At 48.3% G+C, this 17,647-nt stretch overlaps 11 protein-coding genes across 11 annotated transcripts; 4 read left to right on the forward strand and 7 right to left on the reverse strand. All coding sequences in view use genetic code 12, as the record gives it.

Annotated features, from left to right (window-relative positions):
• Window positions 1–15: 15 nt before the first annotated feature.
• DIURU_000689 (uncharacterized protein) lies at window positions 16–432 on the reverse strand (the record flags this gene model as incomplete). The annotated part of the gene is made up of 1 exon (XM_034158964.1): window positions 16–432. One exon carries the CDS (start codon window positions 430–432, stop codon window positions 16–18), a length of 417 nt encoding a protein of 138 aa, XP_034014356.1.
• A 317-nt stretch (window positions 433–749) lies between these two features.
• DIURU_000690 (mitochondrial 37S ribosomal protein uS2m) lies at window positions 750–2,069 on the forward strand (the record flags this gene model as incomplete). Its single annotated transcript, XM_034158966.1, has 1 exon — window positions 750–2,069. The coding sequence occupies one exon, from the start codon at window positions 750–752 to the stop codon at window positions 2,067–2,069; it is 1,320 nt and encodes a 439-aa protein (XP_034014357.1).
• A 99-nt stretch (window positions 2,070–2,168) lies between these two features.
• DIURU_000691 (uncharacterized protein) lies at window positions 2,169–2,564 on the reverse strand (the record flags this gene model as incomplete). The annotated part of the gene is made up of 1 exon (XM_034158967.1): window positions 2,169–2,564. One exon carries the CDS (start codon window positions 2,562–2,564, stop codon window positions 2,169–2,171), a length of 396 nt encoding a protein of 131 aa, XP_034014358.1.
• Window positions 2,565–3,334: 770 nt separating this feature from the next.
• Window positions 3,335–4,933, reverse strand: PEA2 (Pea2p; the record flags this gene model as incomplete). Its single annotated transcript, XM_034158968.1, has 1 exon — window positions 3,335–4,933. One exon carries the CDS (start codon window positions 4,931–4,933, stop codon window positions 3,335–3,337), a length of 1,599 nt encoding a protein of 532 aa, XP_034014359.1.
• An 880-nt stretch (window positions 4,934–5,813) lies between these two features.
• Window positions 5,814–7,142, forward strand: APN2 (DNA-(apurinic or apyrimidinic site) lyase; the record flags this gene model as incomplete). The annotated part of the gene is made up of 1 exon (XM_034158969.1): window positions 5,814–7,142. The coding sequence occupies one exon, from the start codon at window positions 5,814–5,816 to the stop codon at window positions 7,140–7,142; it is 1,329 nt and encodes a 442-aa protein (XP_034014360.1).
• A 249-nt stretch (window positions 7,143–7,391) lies between these two features.
• TBP1 (TATA-binding protein) lies at window positions 7,392–8,135 on the reverse strand (the record flags this gene model as incomplete). The annotated part of the gene is made up of 1 exon (XM_034158970.1): window positions 7,392–8,135. One exon carries the CDS (start codon window positions 8,133–8,135, stop codon window positions 7,392–7,394), a length of 744 nt encoding a protein of 247 aa, XP_034014361.1.
• A 565-nt stretch (window positions 8,136–8,700) lies between these two features.
• Window positions 8,701–9,096, reverse strand: DIURU_000695 (uncharacterized protein; the record flags this gene model as incomplete). The annotated part of the gene is made up of 1 exon (XM_034158971.1): window positions 8,701–9,096. One exon carries the CDS (start codon window positions 9,094–9,096, stop codon window positions 8,701–8,703), a length of 396 nt encoding a protein of 131 aa, XP_034014362.1.
• A 163-nt stretch (window positions 9,097–9,259) lies between these two features.
• DIURU_000696 (peptidylprolyl isomerase) lies at window positions 9,260–10,405 on the reverse strand (the record flags this gene model as incomplete). The annotated part of the gene is made up of 1 exon (XM_034158972.1): window positions 9,260–10,405. The coding sequence occupies one exon, from the start codon at window positions 10,403–10,405 to the stop codon at window positions 9,260–9,262; it is 1,146 nt and encodes a 381-aa protein (XP_034014363.1).
• Window positions 10,406–11,340: 935 nt separating this feature from the next.
• On the forward strand, window positions 11,341–14,070 carry DIURU_000697 (uncharacterized protein; the record flags this gene model as incomplete). Its single annotated transcript, XM_034158973.1, has 1 exon — window positions 11,341–14,070. The coding sequence occupies one exon, from the start codon at window positions 11,341–11,343 to the stop codon at window positions 14,068–14,070; it is 2,730 nt and encodes a 909-aa protein (XP_034014364.1).
• Window positions 14,071–14,632: 562 nt separating this feature from the next.
• On the forward strand, window positions 14,633–15,199 carry RPS7A (40S ribosomal protein eS7; the record flags this gene model as incomplete). Its single annotated transcript, XM_034158974.1, has 1 exon — window positions 14,633–15,199. The coding sequence occupies one exon, from the start codon at window positions 14,633–14,635 to the stop codon at window positions 15,197–15,199; it is 567 nt and encodes a 188-aa protein (XP_034014365.1).
• Window positions 15,200–15,274: 75 nt separating this feature from the next.
• On the reverse strand, window positions 15,275–17,149 carry BZZ1 (Bzz1p; the record flags this gene model as incomplete). Its single annotated transcript, XM_034158975.1, has 1 exon — window positions 15,275–17,149. One exon carries the CDS (start codon window positions 17,147–17,149, stop codon window positions 15,275–15,277), a length of 1,875 nt encoding a protein of 624 aa, XP_034014366.1.
• Between the last annotated feature and the right edge of the window lie 498 nt (window positions 17,150–17,647).

The following is a 17,647-nucleotide window of genomic DNA, read 5'->3' on the forward strand; positions in this document are numbered from 1 at the left end:
ATGTGCTAAACTGTGCTAATGACTGTAGACCCACTTGGCGAGTATCTGGTGTAAAGGATGTCCCTCCACCTGGTACTGCTGAGGCCAACTATCGCAAATGTAGCCGGGCTTGCAATTGGCAATCAAGGTAAGTACGGTGGTGATCTGGTGGAGCTCAAGCGTCACGGCGTAGTCGATAAAGCCGTGCACCACCACCGGCTTACCCTCACTAGTTGCCTGAAGGAGGATCCGTTCGAGGTCGCCAAATGCCGCCACTGAAACTTGTTGCCACTGCGCTAAGTGCGATAACTTATAGGGAGCTAACCGCGTGTGGGAGAGGTCGATGGCAAACTCAGGCACGTCGACCGCCACCACGTAGCCGTGCTCGGTGAGATGATTCGTAATAGTATCGAACCACTGTTCCCGGTTGTCGCACCAACCCACCTCGCCCATAATAGGTTGTGGGCAGTGTGAACTGGACGTGTAGGTTGTGTGTGTGAGTTGCGGGGACCTAAATTCGCTCTACTACTTAAGTCTGCGACCACCAGACTACTGTGACAATTAAACGATACTTTCAGTAGTTGACTGAATTTGTGCTTAACTCATTATCAAATATTGCTTAGATGGTAAAATTACCGTTCGCTTACAATTTAAATTGCTATTAGCCATATTTCTTGTCTGTAGTTTCATCCTCTTCTTTGTACCCAGTGGATCACCAGTCGCACTTTTCAGCCCGTCTCAAATTTTTCACCAAAGACTGCAATACCAGGATGAGTGTCGTCGGCAGAGGCATGGCAAGACGGCTCTGCCAGCAGGTCAGGGCTGCGTCCACTGCTGCTGAAGGTGCTACCGCAGCTACCGCCGAGTCTCGTGAAAAGGCGGTGGCCGATGCCCTCGCCCGCGAAGAACAAGCCGCCGAAGAACGCAAGCGGATGAGAGAACTCAAACAACACACCTTAGAAGAGATCAACAAGCTCAACAAGGTTCCCCTGGTCCTCATCAACCAAAGATTGGCCAAGCTCCAAGCGGAACTCGACAACTTGCCGCAAAATAAGGTCAAACAATTGGACGAAGAACTCGAAGAGTTCTTGATGAACAACATGAACTTGCCCATCAAGAAGATCGTCAACCGTCCGTGGGCGAAAAACCTCATCGACTCTCAGGGTAAGCTCAAGTTTGACGACCACTCTACCAAGCTTGCGTCGACAACTCTGTTCAATGAGTTCCCCAACTTACAACCCACCCCCGACTACAAGGGTTACAGTGAGCAAGAACTATACCTCCGGCAGCTCCAGCACCAGCGCCAAACGGCGGCGCTTGGTCTGAAGCTCAAAAACGTGTACAAGCCCAGAAACGATGCCGTCAAGCCCCAGCTGATTGGCGACATCACTGTATCGCTGTTACTCGCTGCTGGCTGTCACTTGGGCCATGCCCCGTCGCTGTGGAGACCCACCACTCACCGGTTCATCTACGGTGAATACAAGGGGGTTCACATCATTGACTTGAACGAAACCATGGTCGCCCTTAAGCGCGCCGCCAACGTCGTCAAGGGGGTGGCAAAGAAGGGGGGTATAATCTTGTATGTTGGTACCGGTAAGCTCAACTTCCACCAACACCGGGTGTTAGAAGAAGCCGCCACTCGTTCTGGCGGGTACTACATCGCCAAGAGATGGATCCCCGGTACCATTACCAACTTCCTTGAAGTCACCAAGCATACCGCCACCGCCAGCATCGACGGGTCGTCTACTTCCCGTGTTGAAGTCGACATGGCTGACAACGCGTCGGGCAAGGCCATCACTGACAACAGCTTGCTTAAGCCTGACCTTGTTGTCTTGATTAACCCTGTGGAAAACCGCAACTGCATCGATGAATGTACCAAGGCCCGGGTGCCCACCATCGGTTTGTGCGACACCGATATGGAACCTCTGTTATTGACCTACCCCATCCCCGCCAACGACGACTCGGTGAGATCGCAAGCGTTGATCACGGGTGTGTTGTCAAAGGCGGCCGAAGAAGGTAGAGCCGAAAGACACGCCTTGTTTAATGACTACAAGAAGGCTCAGGAGGAAAGAGGCCAAGCATCCATGTAAATAGACCGTCGTCGCGCGACGATATCATTGTATAATAAACTTGAAGTTTCGTAACTTGAAATGCTTATAGTAGCTTCTGACTCATCCGATGGATTTCGATCAATAATTAAGCATTACTTTCTTTTTGTTACTGCTGCCATTATTGTTATTGTTGGAGGTCTTCCCAAGCCCTCTTCGCTCGAGCTCAGCTTCAAACTGCTGTCGATGGTTCTGTTGCTGCTGTAAAAATTGTTGCACTCGAGGATCCTGAAGGCACGACTCTCGATTGGCAGCGATGTTTCGATCAAGTGTCTCGCAATCAAGCTCGAGATCATCCAATGCAATCAGGTTCAGTTCAGCCTCAATGGTGGCAGGAGCCACTGGTTGGGCCAATGATGACTCTGGCCAAAGTTTGCGGCCTTTCAGTTGGATATATTCATAACACTCATCATCACCTCCATCGACGTGTTGGCGATGATAGCGTAGGAGTTCTTCAATGGTTATCAGCGCAGACATTCAATGTGATCTACCAAAACCGCGATGGTAACGTGACCGTTAAATATGCGAATGGCTACGCCGTGCAAAAACGCATCACAAAGAACAAGTAGTACTAAATAAATCGGCCAAACACGAAGGTTATAAGAAGTGGACATGAAAGAATCAAAAAAGAGGTCCTACCCGGATTCGAACCGGGGTTGTTCGGATCAAAACCGAAAGTGATAACCACTACACTATAGAACCATTTGCGAAAAACGATGCGTAACTGGTAATATAATTGGTAGATGATCTGGAATTATGTCCGCCAATTCGTTTCCGATTGCGTTTATATTGCTGTGTATGATAGCTTTAGTCAGTGAATACTCGAACTTAACCTTTAGTCGGCTGAAATCTATATAATTTAATCTGAAATCCTGCGAAATTCTCAGATTCTTACGACAACCATATCAAACTCACAATTGAATTTCCAAAGTACATGGTCAGTTGAGGAGGTATAAAACATGCATTTTAGCACATTTCAATTAATTTGTAGCTCCAACATTGCGAATTATTAAAAAATTATATTTGATAAAAGTGCGTTCTGGAAGAATGTAAAATGTTGGCAAAATTCAAAACACGAACCAAACATGAACTTCAAACTTTAGAATGACGGTTGTTCGAATCTTAGTAACACTTCATTGTGATTATTATCATAAAGCTCAAAAGTGCAGCTTACTATTCGTATAGATATGGTATATTGTACATTTATTAATAAATTGTTCATGTCTCGTTTCTATAATACAATTATGCTAACCTTGCTTGCGCAATTTCTCGAGCTCTTCTTGAAGTTTGCGTCTGCGGATTCTTTCCTCTCCCAATTTGACCTCATATTGCTCTTGAATATCAGTGACGATCTTCTTGAACTCCTTTCTCAAAATTCCGGTACTGGTAGAACCTTGGACTCGAGGCGCCACCAGTATACCCAGAACAAATGAGCTGTGTTCGTCTTGATCTTCTTCAGTCGTGTCTGGCAGAGTCTGAGCCCGAACAGGTGATATGGCAATATTAGCAGTGCTCAGGAATGGCAGAGTTTGTAATCCGCTCGGCAGATTCAATGAGAGGGAGGACAACCCGACACGATCAATCTTCATCATATTAATTTCCTTGCTCAAGCGAGAAATTTCCTTCTCTTTCTGTTCGATACTATCGAAGTTATCATGGTAAGAGATGTCAGCCACATCTTGACTCGATGCAAGTTCAGCCTCCAAAAAGGCGATCTTGCGGCGGTAGTCCTGGACAAGCTTTTTGGTGGAGTCTTGAGAGAGTTCGTATTTTTTGAGCAAGTATTGGTGGGAGAAGCGCAAGTCATTAAGAGCAGTGTTGAGTTCTTCAACGGACTTGGTGGACATTTGCTTTTGAGGAGAAGCGGTGGCAATCTCACGAGTTGTATTAGTGTTGGAGTTGGTGTTTGAGTCAGTTGCCAAAATGGCGTCGATACATTCCTGTGTCCATTTGACCTTCAGCTCAAGAGACTCAGCAACCGGTGAGGGAGGCGATGGCAAAGATACATTACGCTGAGCCGCAACGTGGACAATATGGGAGAACAACGAGTCAAACAGTTGCAGGATTACCGTCCGTGACTCGGGGTGATTACGGCTGGGAACCAGCTGACTGCGATGAAGAAATTCATCTTTTGCTTGGGAAGCCCCGGAGCTGAGTCGAACATCTTCGACGTAGCCGAGAACTAAACACGCCAAGTTATGGTTATTAAGCTTCTGTTGAGCCAACTCAACTTCACGAGTGGCTTCACGAAGTTGGTTTTGAAGTTCCAGGTACAGCTTTAGGATACGCAAAAGTAATTGAGGGTCATCGAGTTCTTGGTCAACAATGGTCGCAATGAACTGATGCAGCACCGTCATCTTATTGAGAAGATACAGTTGCATCTCGCGTTTCTCTTGAAGATGATTTTTCAACTGGCGAAGAGCAGCTAACGACAAGATGGCATCCTTAGTAATTTTCGAAGTATCAAATATGGAGTTTTCAATCAACACTTTCAAGTTCATATAATTAGGCTTGCTCAGCGTTCTGTCCACGAACTCCTCTAAATCAAAGTTTTCGTCGTCTTCCAGAGACAGCAGGGTGAGTGAAGGCACTCTCAAGGACACATCCCCCAGATCAAGTTGGGATTGCAAGTAGTTATTGAACAGCAGGTCAACAAACTGGGTGTTCAACAAGTGAAGGTCATTGTGGTCAAACTGCTTGAGTTCTTGAAGCTTCGAACGGTACTGTTCTTGGAGCTGGAGTTTGACGAGATCAGGGGTGGTGTTGTCGAGGCTGTAGCTGAAGTTGGAATCGTGGTTGCTGAGCAGAAACGGCAGGGAGCGGGCAAGCACTTCGGGATCAATCATCCTAGAGAGACCCGGGGTAGTGTCAGCGAAGGATATGGATACAGCTTTCAGTGGTGAATCGTTTCAGCCATGCGCGTAAAACCTGGGAGGTTTTGTGCAGGAGAGGGCACCATAGCAGACGTGTCATGCTGGCGCATGTAGACTATGCTTCTGAACGTAACCCAAAAACTACTCGGGCGGGTCCCGCTTAAACAAGGAAGAGACAGCCTCACCATATGATCCGTAAATACTAACGTAAATAAAGAATCGGTTGCACACCGTAGTTAGCATTCTCGATGTTGGCGCCCACCTTACTTTAAGTCCGACGCACATCGCTTGGCAAAAGCAGATTCTGACAGGCCATTTAGGCCGTAAACGGAAAATTCTCCAAGTCGAGGAGGCCAGATGGCGTCTCATCAATCTTAGCTACAGAAGAATTATAAGTAAGCGCAAAGTATAGGAACCACTACGGATTGATGTGGAGCTGTACCCCACAATATCCCAACCTTCATTAATCACCTGATGATGGGGGTTTGATGTAAAAATGTCGATCCGTGCTATCCGACAGACGCGTCTTAACGCTGCTTCCTTAGTGAACTTGTTTGCATTATGAGCATGAGTCCAGTGAACCGACCATACCTGCTCAGGCACGCGTGCGTACACAAACAACCCCTTTTTTCATCCCTTGCACGCGCGTCTGTCGATGAGTAGCAGGGCATGTTGAGACGATGTAAGATACTGATAAAACGATACGAAGTGGTAACCTAGAGTGGGGTCACCAACATACGCATGGAATGCTGATGTTGTGACAAGTCTCTTGCGTCTTATTTTTGCTGCTTTTCTAAAGATTGCTATCTTCTGACCTATAACGGCAACCTGTCTGGTGCGCACGCACCTCTTCATGAGCACCTTGGATATTCGCGATGCCTCTCGAACACTACGGTTGGTGACGTTTAATGTGAATGGGGTCAAGACTTTGTTCAACTACCATCCGTGGCGAGACACCAACGGCAACCTTGACGAAGTGCTTTCAAAGTTTAACGCCGATGTGGTGACCTTCCAGGAACTTAAGCTTAACCGCGACTCCTTATCAAGTATAAAAGATATTGGCCATCTCAAACACTTCCGCTCGTTTATTACTGTACCCACGACTAAGAGAGGCTACTCTGGTGTCGGAGTATTTGTGTCTAACCGATGTCACGTCGTGAAGGCAGAAGAAGGAATGACAGGGCACCTTTGCCCTCAAGGCTCCGCTGAATGCTATCGTGATCAAAATGATGGCATAGGTGGATACCCAGAAGTGGACAAACGACGAGGTCTACAGTTGGATGCTGAAGGTCGAGCCATCACTATTGAATTAGCCGGTGGCTTAGTGATCATATCGGTATATTGCCCAGCAAACTCGATGGGTACCGAAGAAGGCGAGGAATATCGCATGGACTTTCTTCGATGTTTGTTTGAAAGGTGTAGATTACTTCACCAACAGGGCAAACAAGTGATACTCATGGGCGATATAAACGTATCGCCATCGCTCATCGACCACGCCGACACTTTAGCCGAATTCAGCATCCTGGGCGAGATTGGCCCCATCAACTCTGCTTTAGAGAAGCACTCTCCTGAGGCATGTGCTAAGTTCAAGACTATCAGACCCTCCCGAATGCTTCTTAATGAATATCTCTATCGCCCTAATCGGGAGCAAAACCCAAAGCGGATATTCATTGATACAACACGTACCATACAAAAGCAACGAGTGAGAATGTATACCGTGTGGAACACTCAAAAGAATTGTCGTGAGATCAACCACGGTCTGCGTATTGACCTTATTCTTGCGACTTCTGATCTTAAAGTGGTAAACGCTAACATATGGCCCGATATCATGGGTCTGGACCATTGTCCAGTATTTACTGATTTTGAATGGCTGTGGGATACTGACAAACCATCACCAACAACTAAAATCCCATTCGAGGCAAAGACTCATTATAAGATGAAGAAAACTCATGAAATAAGTGCATTTTTCGGTCGCAAACGAAATCATGACGATTCAGCCACCGCAAGCCCAGACCCGCCCTCCACTGAGGCTTCTGTCGTTTCAATTGAGACGACGACATCGTCTGCCAATAACTCAGATGCTTCTACGAAAACTCTAAAACTACAGTACGTCTCCAGGAAGAAGACGAAGTTACAATCTAAACCATCGGACACTAAGGGGATTACAGGATTCTTCAAATAACCCGTTCTATATTCATACTCACATAAAATTTAAATGCATAGAACTCCTTCCCAATGATATAATACAACGGTGCTCAGACCGATTTCCGATAGCCTTCGATGGCTTATATGATGTTTTAAGTTTTGTCGTTACTCCACCGTGTCCAACGCCGATGAATAATGCGAGAATTAAGTGGTTCGTCACCCGACGCCAACGTCAAGTCGAGTGGTTTCATGCAAGTTGTCTTGTAAAAAATCAGGCTGTCTTCGCTCAGGACTTTCTGAATTCCGACAACACAGGGTAGATTGCTTCGAAAGCAGCGTAAATCTCTTCACGCTGCTTGGCACCGGTCAACACAATCTTCCCCGATACAAAAATCAACAACACAATCTTTGGCTTCACCATACGGTAGATCAAACCGGGGAACAATTCAGGTTCATACGACGAGAAAGTACCGTGCGAGAATGCCAAGCCTTCCAATCTAATGGGGAACTTGACGTCACAGGAACCCACGATGTTTTGAATCTTAAAGTCGGTGAACTTGGCGTTGAACCCAAGCTTTTGAATGATCCGAGCGTACTTACGCGAAGCCAACTTGGAGTCGTCCTCCGATTTAGCACCGGTGACGACCATCTTACCCAGGGCAAAGATAAGCGCAGTGGTCTTAGGCTCACGGATACGCATAATGACGGCGGCGAACCGCTTGGGGTTGTACTCGGCGTTTCTGGCGTGTAAAGCGATGGTCTTAAGATCCAAACGACAATCAAGGTTGACCGTGGCCACAATATTCTGAAGAGTGGGGACAATGCCAGCAGTCGCCCCGTCGTCTTCCTGTTGCTTGGGTTCAATGATGTCTTGGGTTTCTTGCTTCACCGGGGGTTGCTGCATCGGGGCGGGGACCGGCGCCGCACCGTCTTCAGGCTTCCCGTCAAACCCTTGCGGGAACACTAACGAGTCGGGGGCGGTGAACGCCTTGGCTCTCGCTGCGGTGGTGGGTAATTTGAGCGAATCCATGACGGGTGAGTGTTGAAATGAGGGGGTTAGATTGGTTAGGTAACCGCGCGAACAAAACCGAAAAAAGACGGGGGGGCCGATCCTTTTTATAGTCACCGACATCCTGCATATAAATATGGTATTAGATGACACTTGCTGACAAGAGTAAGGGGAGAGATCTCGACACCAACGCCATATTTTCGGGTTTCTGAGCAACCAAGATCATTAAAACTCCATAAATTACCCTTTAGTTAGCGCATTTCCTCCTCACAACCAAAGTGTGCCCTTCAGTAATTAATTTAAGCAAGTTTTTCACTTTTCACGGAGGAGGGGATTTTTGTTTTCGATGCGATGCGAACCGAGCGTTGACGCCACCGAAACCTGCCAACGGTTGAGAGCCTACTTACCACGTTACAACAGTTCATTTACCAGATTCGTGTATATCAAAGTATTTATGCAGATGCTTTTACGCGAAAGAAATTAATGGTGATCTCAATCACAATATAGCCGAAGACAGAAAAGACCGATGACCCTGGCATCGATAACTGACCGGCGTCTAAAATGCAGCAAACAAGTAAGTGGTTGCTCAGCGTTCCTTGAGGACCTTGTTTCTCTTCTCCTTTCTTCTCTTACGCTCAACCTTCTTAGCATGCATGGTGGCCGCCATCCGTTCGTAGCGTTCCTTCTCTTCCTTTGCCTCACGACGACGCTTGATCTCGTCGATACGGGCTTGGCGAGCATTGGCTTTTTCCTCCTTCAACTCCTTGTACTTAGCCTTGAATTGGGCCTGAGCCATCCGTTCCTTCTGGCGGGTTTCCCACGTCAGGAGCTTGCGGACCCCCAACGACTTGACGCGGAAGGCGTCCTTCTTGATCTTGTAGTCCTTACCGTTGACCCGCAGACCTTCACCAGGCTCCTTGGGCAACGGCATCAAGTATTTCTTGGGGATATCCTCGATGTTGAGATGGGACGTCGATGACATGGGGTATGTGTGGACTATCGTGCGATGAGGTGCAAAGTGCGACTTTAGGGGATATAAGCACAGATAAAGCGCGATAAGCCTGCCATAGCAGCTGAAACCATTAAATCACCTGATTCACTAAAGTTTTTTTTGTGGACTATTACTATGTATAGGGGGGAGGGTATCATCCGAAAAACTTTGCGTACCGTTGTTTCTCGCTGTTCTTGCTTTGTACGATCGCTTGCTGGGCCCGGTGTAGCTCTCTCAGAATCGCCGGGTCATTGGGCACTAAAGTGAGCGCCTGCTCGAGATCAGCCACCGCCTGGTCGTATTTACGTGTTTCTATTTCGGCAGTCCCGCGCCGGAAGAGAGCCTTGGCCTTATTCTGAGGAGTGGCGTTGTCCATCTCTAAGATGAAGGTGGCGTAGTCGATGGCTCGCGGGTAGTTCTTAAGTTGCAAACACACCAACAGTAAGTTAAGGTAGCACAGCAATTTGAGGGCACGGATCTTAGCGAACCAATCGGGTTCGTCATCGGGGTCAGGATCGTATTGCTGACAGTACCGCACCGCTTTTTGCCATTTGAGCATGGCGTCTCGCTTGCGACCTTCTTTGAAAAGAAGCGTACCCAGTTCCTTAATAATCGACGCTGCCTTAAATGCCAGCTCCGAGGTCTCCTCGATAGTCTCATCGTCGTCAGGGTACTCTTCGTAAATGTCTCCGCCGATAGGGTCATAACAGGCATTGAAAATGGGAACATCCACCACACCAGCTTCTTCACCAAATCTACCGCAATCAGTGATGATCACGGGAACTAAAGGCACATCAGGATGATCGCTGGCACGTCCACCAGTCTCAGATTTTTCCACTGCTCTCACCACTGACTTACCCTGGGTCACACGACCAAAAACAGTGTGTTTGCCAGTAAGATGAGGTTGAGGGTAGGTGGTGATAAAGAATTGAGAGCCATTGGCATCTTTCAGCCCGTCGTTGGCCATACAGAGCTTAAACACCTTGTCCAAGGGCTCATCGACATTCTCATCGGCGAAGGGTTTGCCTCCATTCAACGTCAGTACCAGACCCTTTCCCACAGTCCCGGGATAGTTGTCGGCACTGTACTTGTAAGTGACGTCGCCTCCCTGGATGACGAAGTTCTTAATCACCCGATGGAACACGGTACCCTTGAGGCTCTTCGCGTCAACTAAGTTGAGGAAGTTTTCCACTGCTAGCGGAGCCTTGTCGGCTTCCAAATCGAGCACCACCCTCCCGAGGGGCTCATCCCCCTGAGCGATGTCCACGTACGCTTGCGGCCCGACCAGCTCAATTTTCATCGGTGATTAGCGCGGACATCGCAATGCTGGTAATGGTAGTGCGACTCCACGCAGCATTAAGTGGATTCAGTTATATAAGCGCACTGAGGCATCACCGTGCCGCCTTCGGCGCCTATTGTTTTTCACCGAGGATCCTTAATCACTGTGGCTTTTGTGGCCTGCACGGATGCGGAGGGGACGTGTTTGCGACATTTCTTACTTGCCGTTAAGGGCCAAGGCGTCAGGCTCCACCGGTTTTGTACTCCTGATGGGTAATTTCGTGTGGGGTTTGCTGGTGATGGTCATATCTTATCTGTCCCGTGATTGGGTCTCTCGTTTTCATAGGGCTTATCGCTTTGGCTTGAGACCAGGGTTTATGTGCATTTTTTCATCGACTAATGACCAATACGAAATCGGACTAAACGAGGCAAGGGCCATCTGATACGAGGATGAAATATACCCCTCGTCAAGGGATCGTCGTCACTCCTTCCTCGAATGACCGCACGCGAGAATCAGGCAAATTGGCCGGTTCCGGGATAGTCAAAAAATTCGGAGCCACTCGAAAATATGCCGCTTTGTGCTGCACGGAACCGCGTTATCGTTGCGGCTTTATCGAAGAGCCACACCCCGAAGAACCTAGATACCGCTACCGCGCACACGGCCCTTAAGCCACCACTACGGGACCATCTAGAGATCACTCTGTCTCAAAATTAGATCCTTCTCTTAGCGGAGACTGTGGTGAATCTCCCCCTATGGGAAACGGCCTGAATCAGGTCGTTCCCTGCGTCCTAAAAAAATATCTCTATGCGGAACAATGAAAGCTCCCCGCGAACTCTAGTCATAATGACGCCAAGCCTTAGCCGGAGCCGTACATAATAGGGCGCCCTATAATTAAACTTACCAGGGAAAATGCTATATTATGGCCTGAATCTCATTGTAAATCATATTCCCACACCATGTCCGGACCCGTGGAGGCTGTGAAAAGTCAGGGGACTCTTGGTGATCCTAGTGCCCATGAAGTGAACTTGAATGCCATTACTTCCAACCAATACCTGCTTGGCCAGGTCGGTGGTCATTTGACCGATGCCCAAAAGGAATTTGTGTTGCTCAGATTGGAGCACCATGGGTTGGAAACTTTGGATGATTTACCTGCCGATGCTGTGTTCATTATCGAAAAAGTGGACACAATGTCAGTTGAAGAAGCCCTCGCGGTCCTTAAGCAAGCCATCAAGGACCACAACGGGGACTACAACATCAGTTCAGGCGACCTTGACCTCTGGAAGAAGCTTGTAGCGCATGAACAAGATAGTGACGTGGAGGTACCGCTGGGCGGAGACCTCGGCGACCTGGACAACGAAAAAGCTAAGGACGGGATCCAGATTTCAGAAAAACCGCATGGTGACATGATGAATGAGACGGAAGCGTACGACTACACCAGAATCGTTGACTGGTCATTCCAAACGCGGTTGGAAGCAACTGTTATTGCCTACTGGTCGCCTTATGTTGAGGTGAGATCGTGCACTGATCCGTTTGACGACCCCAACGTCCCCGTAGAGACGTTGCGGGTATACATTCTCGGGATTATTTGGACAGGTATTGGTTCCGTTATCAACACCTTCTTCCACAACCGTCAACCTGCTATCACCTTGCAGGCTGCGGTCGTGCAAATTTTATTGTACCCTTGTGGGGTGTTGTGTGCTATGATCTTGCCGAAATGGAATATTGGCTTTGGCAAATACAAGATGCCTTTGAACCCGGGACCTTGGAACTACAAGGAGCAGTTGCTTTGTACCTTATTTTATGCAGTGTCTGCAGGTGTACCGTACGTTATTGACAATATTCAGGTGCAAAAGATGCCCATGTTCTACAACAACGAATGGTGTGACTTTGGTTACCAAGTGTTGCTTATGTTGCTGTCCCAGTTCATGGGGTTTGGTTTTGCTGGTTTGTTGCGGAAATTCGTCATCTTCCCCGTGCAATGTCTCTGGCCCGATATGTTACCCACTTTGGCATTGAATAAGACTCTTATGAAGCCTGCCAAGAAGGAGCGCATCAACGGGTGGACAATTTCCTCGTACATGTTCTTTTTCATTGTGTTTGTCGCCAGTTTCCTTTGGTATTGGGTGCCTAACTATTTGATGGAATTCATTGGGACTTTCAACTGGATGACGTGGATTAAGCCAGACAACTTCAACCTCGTCACTATAACCGGGTCAAACAATGGGCTTGGTCTTAACCCGATTACCAGTTTCGACTGGAACATTGTCAATTTCAATCAATGTCTTCAGTTCCCGTTCTATTCAACTGTCACACAATATCTCGGTACCTTGTTAGGGTTTTTCATCATTGTTGGTTTGTACTACTCCAACTACAAGTGGACTGCGTTCATGCCCCCTAACAGTAACGCCTTATTCAACAACAAGGGTAAACGGTACGATGTGAAATCGGTTGTTAACGAACACCTGTTGTTCGACAAAGAGAAATACGAAAAAGTCGGGCCTCCTTTCTACACCGCTGGTAACTTGATGATCTATGGTAGTTTCTTTGCCATTTACTTGTTCCTGGTTGTCTACGAATTTGGTTCAAACTGGCGCCAACAATGGTACTCCATGAAGACGTTCTGGAAACAAATTCGTACCTGGAGAAACTCTCTGGTCTACGACGGTTTTGAGGACCCGTTCCTGGTGAGAATGAAGCGTTATAAGGAAGTTCCCGAGTGGGTCTTTTTCATTGTCTTGCTTTTGTCGGTCGTCTTGTCGATTATCTGTGTCCAAGTCTATCCCGCTCAAACCCCAACTTGGACCATCTTTTTTGCTTTGGCTATCAACTTGGTGTTCTTGGTGCCGTTGACTATGTTAAGAGCCGTGTCGGGTACCACATTTGGTCTTAATGTGTTGGTTGAACTTATCATTGGGTACGCTGTTCCTGGGAACGGTTTGGCTCTCATGTACGTCAAGGCTATCGGTTACAACATCGACGGTCAAGCACAGAACTATATTTCCGACCAGAAGCTTACTCACTACGCCCTGATTCCCCCTCGGGCTTTGTTCCGGTGCCAGTTGCTTTCGACTTTCATCTCCTGTTTCGTGTCCCTTGGTATGGTGCAATTCTTGATGACTGGTATTAAGGACTACTGCATGCCGGGCAACAAACAAAAGTTCACCTGTCCCAACAGTACCACTTTCTACTCGGCGCTGATCACTTGGGGTGTGATTGGACCTCAAAAGTCTTTCCAATTGTACCCGATTCTCAAGTGGTGTTTCCTCATTGGCGCTGGCGCTGGATTGGTGTGCCTTGTTTTCAAGTGGTACGGTCCTCAAAAGCTCACCAGACGGTTCCAACCTACCCTTTTCATCATTGGGTTGCTTGCCTGGGCGCCTTATAACTTGTCGTACCAAACCATGGGTTTGTACATGTCCATTGGTTTCATGTGGTTCCTCCGTACCAGATTCACCTCCTGGTGGTCCAAATACAATTACACGTTGCTGGCTGCATTGACAGCTGGGTTGGCGTTCTCGTCGATTATCGTATTCTTCGCCGTACAATACCACGATAAGCTGATTGACTGGTGGGGGAATAATGTTTCGTATGAAGGCTACGAAGGCGTGGCGGGATCATTGATGAACGCAACTTTACAAGCACCCGACGGCTACTTTGGTCCTCGTAAAGGCCAATTCCCTATGTAATTAAATTAGACGTGCGTTAATTATTTTTTAGGCAGACAGTAGATTTCAGAAGATGTGAGTACCTCGGTAGCCACAATTACCTGGGGGGTAGATGAAATGGCCAGAGTAGTTATCAGTTGACGAATAGCGTGGAACCAGGTGGTATCTGTTTAACTGGTAAGCTTCACAATTAGGTGTGAGGATCTACTGCGAAACGGGATTTGCAATTAACTGTGGCTGCGAAAACCAGAGAGGCTAGAATAGGAGGAAGACATCAGACAAGGACAACAGATTTTCGAGTCCGACTTCCATTACATGAACAACAAATCCAAAATTGGGATTGTAACACATGAAACTGTCAGTTACTGGCGAACACTCAATGGATCGATGACCACATCAATCCATCATTACACTATCCTTGGTAGTGTATGGTCATCATGACGTATGGGGGTTTGTTGTTTGTGCGACTTTAGTTTTTCGGATATTTTGTCACGTGCCTTAGGGTTAGCGACCTTTCCTCAGCTGGCGCGCCTTGTGTGAAAATTTCTCGCACCAGAGAGCTCCCACATCCAAAGGCTACATCATGTCGGTCGCTCAAAAGATCTTGAACGAAAAGCCCACTGAATTGGAAACCAAGGTTGCCCAAGCCTTCGTTGACTTGGAACAACAAGGTGACCTCAAGGCCGAACTCCGCCCCTTGCAATTCAAGCACGTCAAGGAAATCGACGTTGCCGGTGGTAAGAAGGTGTTGGTCGTGTTCGTCCCCCCTCCCTCGCTCCCCGCTTACAAGAAGGTGCAAACCAGATTGACCCGTGAGTTGGAAAAGAAGTTCCCCGACAGACACGTCGTGTTCTTGGGTGAAAGAAAGATCTTGCCCAAGCCCGCCAGAAAGTCGAGAAAGCAACAAAAGAGACCCCGGTCGAGAACCTTGACCGCCGTCCACGACGCCATCCTCGAAGACTTGGTCTTCCCCACCGAAATTGTCGGCAAGAGAGTCAGATACTTGGTCGGTGGCGGCAAGATCGGCAAGGTCTACTTGGACTCGAAGGACTCGAACGCCGTCGACTACAAGTTGGACTCGTTCCAGCAATTGTACACCAAGATGACCGGCAAGCAGGTTGTGTTTGAAATCAAGGGCGAAACCTACTAAGCGCCTTAGGGGACGGATGGCTTGGTAAGCCGTCAAATGTACATGTAGATTATAATAAAACGTGGTAATGAAATACTATATTTTGCGTACGTACGCGGTGGGGAACATCCCACACTCGCCGTTGAGCTCACCTTCAGTCCAACCACTGCCATCGGTGTCGTCCTGCACGAGGATGATCTTGTCGCCGGCGCGGATGCTGATCTCGTCGTCGCCGTCGGCGGTGTAGTCGTATAACGCTTCCAAGTATTGCACGCGCTTGGCCCCTCGTTTCGGAGCCACTTGCGGTCCCTTTCGCTTCTGTTCCTGTGGTGCTGCTGCTGCTGGCGCTGCTGCCGGTGGAGGAGGACCAGCACTGGTCACGTGATCAGTACTCGAAAGCTCAAGGTACAGTGTCGGTACAAGCCCCACCGCCCCGTTAATCTCCACTTTCGTCCACCCGGAGCCATCGTCAGCCGCCACTAGGTTGAATGTTTGGCCGGCATCAATGCTGATTTCATCGCTATCATTAGCAGTGTAGGCGTAGAGAGCTCTGCCGCCACTACCACCGCCACTTCCACCACCACCAGTAGTACCACCACTAGCAATACTGGCTCCCGTCATCTTTCGCCGTAAGGAAAAGGCTCCCAGCTTAGAGAAGGTCGGTGTTCGACTAGGGGTCGACATCATCAGTGCTGAATCTGATTCGTTGTGGTGGTGCGAGTCCTGGTTGATCTTGATAAGGCCGAAAAGCTTCTTCTTCTGAGGCGCTTCTTCGTGATACGACATGTCCTTGTCGCCACAGTAGTTCTGGATGATCTCGATCTCCACTTCGTTCTTCACCCGGTTGGCATCGGCCTTCATAAATTTAAGTAACACTTGAAGCAGTTGCGCTAAAGGCGCATCGAATTTGAGAGTGATCTTCTCCCCCAAGTCCAGCTTGCGCAGCGCCGTCAACTCTTCAAGCTGTTGTTTAGCGTCTAATGTATCTTGTTCTAATACCAGGTAGCTGTTGAGGTCATGGAACAACCGCCGCTTCAAATCGTGTAACTCACCGCCGTCATTGATCACTAACATCTCGTCGTCGTGCCAGAACAGACACGGCACAAACACGTTGTCGGCAGGCTCACTCCATGACGCCTGGTTGTGCTTGATGAACATCTGTGTGTCGAGCCCTGCCTGGTTCTGGGCGATGGTATTGTCAATGGTGTGCAAATGGTTTTTGACCCGGTCCAATGAATTGCGCTCTATGATGCCGGCGTTCTTCAACAACTTATTAACGAGTTCCACGCGGCACTCGTTAAGTTCTTGAAGATAGTCTAAAATCTCAGGAACGTCCTGATAGTAGTATTTGTCCTTTAACCGGTTCGACACCGCCAACTTGATGATGTAGTCGTTTTTGCCAATGTTCATGTCCACTTCCTTATCGTGGTACTTGTTTTGAGCACGATCCAGTGCCAGGCGTTCTGTTTTGGAGCGGGCGTGTTCGGCCTGTTGACAAAGATTATCGTAGGCCTTTTTCGCTTTGGCAACGTTATCTTCACTCTTCTGCTTCTCGTCGACCAAATACTGGTTGATGGCTTCCACCTGGCGAAGAATGTTACCCGTTTTCGTCTTTAACGACAGCAAATTGTCGGCAATCTTGGTGCTGAACTCACCGGAAAGATGGAGGTGTTCCTGGGCGATCTGCTCCGTCTGATTAAGCAAGTCGTTCCACACCACCATCAGAGCACTCTCGAGCGAACCCGGCGTGATCTGAGGGTTGTCGCCCACTGACACAGGTGCCAGGGCCTTTGCCTTTTTGTCAAAGTGGCGCTTGGTGAGGTCCTTCAACTTAGTGGAGTACTCTTTTTCGAGGGCGGCTCTCTCTCGGTAGAACTCCTCGGCGTCGCCAAGCCAGGAGACACCGTTGCCCACCCAATTGCTTGTCGGTTTGAAGGCGTCCTTGAGTTCGTTGCCAATGGAAAGGCTCATAGCGGCCTAAGCGGAGTCGGTGAGGATTACGTACGGCCCGTACTGCAGGTAGCTAGGGTCCGAAATCATCAGCAGACACTAACGCTCCTCTTGGCAGTGGCAACAATTATAATTTGGGAACTCATCAAAACTGATTGAATGGTGGTCATTGAGGTATATAGAATACGGAACACTCGTAAATTGCTTTATATTCCGTGTTTTTGTGGAAATATCGCAGGGCCCAGAGCTGGGTGCGAAACCACAGCCTACTTGGTGGTAATGTCTAGACTTCGTGTGAGCAATCACATATTGCAATAAAAATTGGAACATGCTGAATCGAGTTTAATTTGAGTTGAACTACTTCTCAACAGTTCAATTCGACTCGAATAACCTGTCAAGTTGAAACCGTCCCACTCCTTTCAGTGTCTGTTATCGGTGGTCGCGCGCAAAGCAAATCACCACCGCACCACCGTCACCCTCCCAGCCTCGGACCAGTGCCCCTCCCCCCACCCCCACCAT

The sequence above is a fragment of the Diutina rugosa genome (assembly GCF_008704595.1).
Source record: "Diutina rugosa strain CBS 613 chromosome Unknown scaffold3_size541584, whole genome shotgun sequence".
Lineage (NCBI taxonomy): Eukaryota > Fungi > Ascomycota > Pichiomycetes > Serinales > Debaryomycetaceae > Diutina > Diutina rugosa.